The sequence below is a fragment of the Vombatus ursinus genome, unplaced genomic scaffold, assembly GCF_900497805.2.
Source record: "Vombatus ursinus unplaced genomic scaffold, bare-nosed wombat genome assembly UNPS02009173.1, whole genome shotgun sequence".
NCBI lineage: Eukaryota > Metazoa > Chordata > Mammalia > Diprotodontia > Vombatidae > Vombatus > Vombatus ursinus.
In genome coordinates, this window is record NW_020948951.1 from 8,220,189 (window position 1) to 8,226,628 (window position 6,440).

Consider the following 6,440-nt stretch of genomic DNA (forward strand, 5'->3'; position numbering starts at 1 on the left):
TAGCAGAGATATGATGGTCAGGAGCAGGGGGCATGGAAGAACATGATAATATCTCATCATATGCCTTTTAAACAGGTTTTCTTATATGTATGACCTGTCCCTATGTGTTCTTGTAATATGGCCACTTCTACATAATTTATCCATTATGCATTCATCATATGTGTGTAACCCCTGTCTCTAAGTCCACTAATATGTGACTCTATCCTTATTGGGGAGATTTGGGATGAGGGCACAGTAGAGTTGGTGAAAGGCTAGAGCTTCAGATCTCAACCAGTCTTCCCTTTGGGGACTCTTCAAGTGAGAGTCTCTCATTGGAACTGTCAGTATCTGAGTCTTCAAGCACAGCATTGAGTTGGCTTCCAGCTTTGAGGTCGAAGATGGGATAGGTCAACCACACTTCAGATTGCTGATGGAAAAGACTCTGAGAAGACATGAAAAGTACAGGCAGTTGTCATCATGTCCCTATTCCCAATTTGCTACTCTAGGGACTTTTGGCAGTTTCCTTATGGATGAGATCCAGGAACTTCTCTCTTGGTTGACCTGAGTTACCCTGCTCCCATTGAGAAAGCCCTGGGTGCTGTCACTACATGTTATTCCTTCATTCCCCTCTCTTCTTTTGCTTCACATGGTTAAGCAGAATCAATGTCTCCTGGTTTTTGTGGGATGGGGTGAGGTTGGCGTAGGTGTTTAGATAGAGATACCACAGTCATGGGAGATTCTTACATCCTGTGTGCATTGTATCATGTGTATAGATTTGTTTGGGACAGTGGCATTGAGTGAAAACTCTTTGTGTTAAAGTTTTCTTGTGTTAATTCATGAAATATCTTTTTCTTTTTTAACCTTGTGTGGAAGTGGGAGTTTTAGCCTTCTAGTCTTAAGGAATCTGCTGTAATTACAACATTATCTACCACCTAATTACTTTATTTTGAGGTTTTACATTGAAGACATTATATAAAGCTTCCAATTCACCTTCTTGCTGCTCATGTGATCCAGCATTTTTTTTGGAATAAAAATTAACTTCAAGTAAACATCTTTGCTTTTTATGGTCATAGTAGGAAGTCCTTTTAAATCTATGGAAATAATAATAAAATACCAAATTGTTCCTTTACTGTGTAGTTCAGGACTTTTCTTTTACACAGTCATTATAGTTAACATTTTAAAGGGTCCATACTGCATTGTTTTCATTTTACATCAGAATTTTTAAAACATTATGATATAGTTCTTATTCAATGCCCTTGAGTTTGAAATAGTGTTTTCTCTGGCTGTCTGATAAAGTAAACATTTTGATTCATGATCATGCACTGTGGATTTGATGGGATGCTCCTTCAGATAGCACTTTGAACCTGGAGAATATTTGTCATTGGTTTATGTGTGGGGAATGTACCCAGTTTTACATAACAAGATGAAATGTAATAAGAACACAAGCATATTTTTTCTTACAGGTTCAAAAATCAACTTTAGTAGGAGAAAATGAAGTTCACATGGCTAGACAGCAGTTCATGCAAATACAGCTGGGGGTTTTCATGTCTTAATCCCTCAAAATCAGTCACCTGCATGATGTGGTAGCCAGAAAACTGAATTTGCTTATAGATCGCAGTATGAGAAGTATAGTACCAAGGTCTAGGTGGGTGTGATAAGGCAATCATGATATGTATTGGTCAAACTACACATGAGGCATTGTTTTAAGTTCTTGAAAGACTGGAGAACAACACACAGAAGATAACGAGAACAGTAAGTGTCTTCTTGAACATATCAGGATCACTTAAAGGGAATGGAGATATTAAGCCTACAAGAGAGAAGATTAAATGGGAACATGATGGTCATCTTCAACTATTTAAAAGAATGTCACATGGAAGAAAAATTAAACCTCTTCTGCTTATCCCCAGAGGCATCCTTCTTTGTATCTGGGTTTTGATATAGGGTCTATGAGGTGTGTTTAAGTTCTCTTGTGACTTTGATGTTATCATAATGAGACTCTAGTCTTACTTGATCTTTTTAGATTAGAAGGCTCTTATGGTTTGCTTCCAAGCTCTAAGAATGTTTAGGAGGTGACTATTGCTAGGAAAGGCATTTTATAGATGCCTCCATGGTTACAGTCGAGAGCAGTGTAAGAATGAATATTTTTTTTTGATCCAGAAAATTGAGAGATTCCTGAAAGCACTAGGGAACAATACAAAGGGACTGATGGTTGGGTAACATAGAGACAGGAAGATAGCAGTAGGTAACATCCACAGATACTTTTGGTCAAAATACCTGATGAAAAGAGTAAAAATGGAGGTGAGTGCATAAAAGCTGACAAATGTGATCATCAGTAAAACGATGGTTTGGGTGGCTCTGATCTCAGGGTGCCTTCTGGGTGAGAGGTTGGTGCTCCAAATTTTCTGGACATGTTGGTGGTGTTTGTGTAGGAGAAGCACCATGTAGCCACTGGCTAAGACCATGAACACTAAACAAAGCACATTTCTGAAAGTGGTTATTATCATATAAGCATCTGTATTGTTTTCTGAAGTACAAAACACACTATCAAATGTATTTGTAATGTTGCTTCTGCTTCTTGGGCCTCTTACAGCTATTGGTACAGGAATTTCTATCAGCAGATTGAGGATCCAACAGAAGAGATAGGAAGGAGTGGTCTGTTGTGTGGTTCTGACTTTGAACTCTGTCCACCTGGAATTAGTGGGGCTGATGGTGATGGCCTGCAAGGCACACAGGAGGGAAGTCAAGGAAATTGAAAGGCCTTCACTCACTTTGCGAAGGTAAAATACAACTTTACACCCAACATCATCCAGGAAATAGTTCCATCCCAGACCCTGTAATATTTGTGGGATTCCCTTGCTAACAAGCATGGTGAAGTTCACCAAGCTCAGCTGGGTGAAAATAAACATTAAAGAACTCATCTTGTGGCCAGCAAGAACATTTAACATATAAGAGGTAAAAAGGAAAAAGTTTGCTGTAGTCCCTACTGTAGTTGCAGCAAGAAAAACAATCCCAAGACAGAAGGTTTTTGAAAGCATTCTATGTCTCACAACAGAACAAAACAAAACAAAACAAAACAAAACAAAACAAAACAATAAGAAACACAACACTTCAAATAGAAAAAAAACAAAACAAAACAAGAACACACAAGCAAGTTCTGTGATTATCATACTTTGGTATTCCAGTCCATAGGAGAAGCTCAAAACTGCCTCAATCTTATACCTATGCTGATGGATATTACCATTTCAAAATTACACAGCCTCTTTCTTTCTTAAACCATTATTGAACAATTCCTCTAACTCAGGCCAATGTCAGGAGCGGGAGGTAAAGCTGAGGTCAATTATGGAGAATAAGGATTTCTTATAGTGCTGGAATTTTTCTATTTACAACTATTCAAGGTGTAGTCTCTAATTAAGGTAAAAATCGACATCCTGCAATTTGCACCACAGATTCTCCTTTACTGAGTTCTGCAGATCTTGTTAGTGAAGGACCAAATGAGTCTAATACATATGCCAACGATCTTTGTGCAGTCCTGTGGTGTTAGGGGAAAAAAGAAGTAAAGGAAAAAGAGCTATGAGTCAAAGGTGCTCATGTTACCATATGTTCTTTATCTCTGAATCACGGAATATTAGTAAGAAGGGATCTTTGTGTTTTTCTAATCCGATGAAGTTAAACTCAAATAGAAATGGATCCCTGCAGATCGCATATTTACCTGTGCATAGTGCATAAATCCACAATATCCATGTTGTATTACATTTTTAAAATTCTTTTTGCTTGTTAAACAATTCCTAATTGTACATCAATTGGTTTCAGACCACACTTGGAAGTTTTGCTGGCTGCGTGAGGCCTGTGGGGAGCAAGTTTTACATCTCAGTTGTAATTTAACTGTTACTTTAACCACGACTTCTTTCTACACCTATCTTTTTATGTTCTTCAGCCCCTAGAAGAGTACTCTTAGCATAATGTGCACTTAACACTTTTTAATTCCATTGCTTAGAAATTAAATTGAGAAATCGTTTATAACCCCTTCTCCTCTGGATTACTCCTTCAGTTTCAATTTTCATTCTTGACTTGGGGTACCCAGAGGGTGGCTGGCTAGTTCTTGCTTTGAGATCTTAAGGGTACCTGAAGAGTTGTGGCTTGTTAGCAATGTTGTTCATGATCCCCTCAAAGTCCAATGAGGGAGAAGAATTTCTGACAAAAGAACAGATATAGAGGTTTCCAGTGAATACAATGGATAGTTTTGATTACATAAAATTTTAAAAAGTTTTTCCCAAACAAAGCAATACATTTAAGTTGGAAGAAAAATTAAAACTGCGGAAAAATCAGTGCTGCAATTTTTTTGATAAATGTCTAAATTTTATAATATATACTGAACTTTGTTAAATTTAAAAGAATAATGATTGATTCCATAATTGATAAATTATCAAAAGATATGAATTGGCTCATTTTATTTATTCATTCATTCACCTATTTAAGGGAGAAAATTGGGGTTACGTGATTGCCCAGGGTTACAGTTAGTAAATGTCTGAGGCTAGATTTGAACTCAGGTCCTCTTGATTCCAGGTCTGGTGCTCTATCCACTGAGCCACATACTTGCCCCAATAGACATATTTTCAAGGAAAAAATTAAAATGATCAATAGCTCTATGAAAAAAACATGACAGATAATGGAGGAGCTGTGTGTAAACAGGTACTAATGACTTTTGGCAAAACTGTGAACTAGTTGAACCATTCTGAGAAGCAATTTGGAACTGTTCCCAACACGTATTCAGCTGTGCATAATCTTTGATCCAGCAAGATTGCTACTAAGTCCATACACCAAAGAGATCAATAAAAGAGATAAATCATCTATATGTGCAAAAATATAGCAGCTTTTTGTGGTGGCAAAAATTGGAAACTGAAGGGCTGTCTATCAGTTGGGTTAAAGCTGAAAAAATAATGATATATGCATGGGATGGAATACTAATGTGCTTTAAGAAATGACAAAAGGGATATTTTCATGAAAATCTGGGAAGAATTGTATGAATGGACACAAAGTGAAATGAGCAGATCTAGGAGAATAAATTGCAATATAACAGCAATATTGTAAAAATAATCAACTTATGAACTTTGAAAGACTTAGTAATTCTGATCAACAGAATCACCAACCCTGAATTCCATAAGACTCATGAGGAAACATGTCATCCACCTCCAGATAGAGAGCAAATGGATTCAGAATTCAAAATAAAGCATATATAGTTTTCCCTTCTTCCCTCCTTCCATCCCTCTTCTCTCCCTTTTTCCATTCCCTTTTTCTTTCATTCCTTTCTTCCTTCCTACCTACCTACCTGTCTTTCTTCCTTCATCTGTTCTTTCCTTCTCTTTTTTTTTTTTGGATGTGCCAAATGTGGAAATTTGTTTTGCATTACTATACATATTTGTAATGGGTTTTGTTTTTGTTGCCTTGTCATTGGGTGAGAAGTTGAGAGGAAAGAAAAGAGAAGTAAGAACTGAAAATAAAATAAAATTTAATTTAAAAATGGAAAGTAGAATCCAAAGAACAGATTAAAAAATGGAGAATCAGAAATAATTGAACACAATAACTCAGTGTTTAGTAAAATTGAAAACATAAATTATCTAGAAAATAATTGTCTATATTCCAAGGAGATTTAGAAAAATAAAATGGAAGTGATCTCGATCATAATATAAAAATGAGAAGAGAAACAAATCATATCCTCTTTTAACTATGAATAATAGATGAACTCTTAAGCAAGTTAGAGATAAGGACAATTAGTAAGGAATAAAAGAGATAATTTTGATTACAGATGGAGCATTTTCATGGCATTGTTACATGTCAGTAATGATCTTCTTAGAAAGAAAATGATGACCGTGTGCATCTCTAGGCACTATTGAAACCTGGTGATTTTTTTTCACCTTACATTTCTTCCCCGTTCTCTATTTCTTCCTAGGAAACTGGCATTGCTGACCTTAGGTATTTCACCCTTTTAAAGTTTTTTTTTTTTTTTACTTTTTGTTGGTACTTAAATGATGAGTTTTGTCTCCTGAGAAAGATAATTTTGAAAAAGTAGAGATATAGTAACTCATTTCAATTTATAAGGATTGTAAATGGGGCAAAGACTCCAGACTCTGACCAATCATCAGAGTAAAATTTTCTTATCTGGAGTTTAGTCAGACAATTCAATTGATAATTTGTATTAAGAATCTCTATTTTTAAAAATGCTTTAAGAATTAGTAAAGGAAGGATTTTCATAATATTATTGATATTAATTGGACACCTAATCTCCAGTATGAGAAAAATATGTGCATGCATGCACATACATAAACACACACAAACACAAACTAGAAACAGAGCTCTGAGATATGTTGGCTAGATCTCTAGTATCACATAAAGTGCATGATAGAAATCAGTACTGAGAAGGGATGGTCATCTCCAAACCCGGGTGACAGCTTCAGCAAAGGCAC

General features: G+C 36.0%; 1 protein-coding gene across 1 annotated transcript; it reads right to left on the reverse strand.

The window, feature by feature from the left end:
• Positions 1–259: 259 nt before the first annotated feature.
• On the reverse strand, positions 260–3,014 carry LOC114035231 (vomeronasal type-1 receptor 4-like). The gene is made up of 2 exons (XM_027851303.1): positions 2,175–3,014; positions 260–421 (listed from the first exon to the last, which is right to left on the reverse strand). Exons 1-2 carry the CDS (start codon positions 3,012–3,014, stop codon positions 260–262), a joined length of 1,002 nt encoding a protein of 333 aa, XP_027707104.1.
• Positions 3,015–6,440: the final 3,426 nt, after the last annotated feature.

Coding starts and splice junctions, on each gene's coding strand:
- LOC114035231 (XM_027851303.1), bottom strand. CDS start 3,014: ATGCTTTCAAAAACCTTCTGTCTTGGGATTGTTTTTCTTGCTGCAACT. Junction 422..2,174: donor ACCCAACCATCAGTCCCTTT/GTATTGTTCCCT, acceptor ATGTCTTCTCAG/AGTCTTTTCCATCAGCAATC.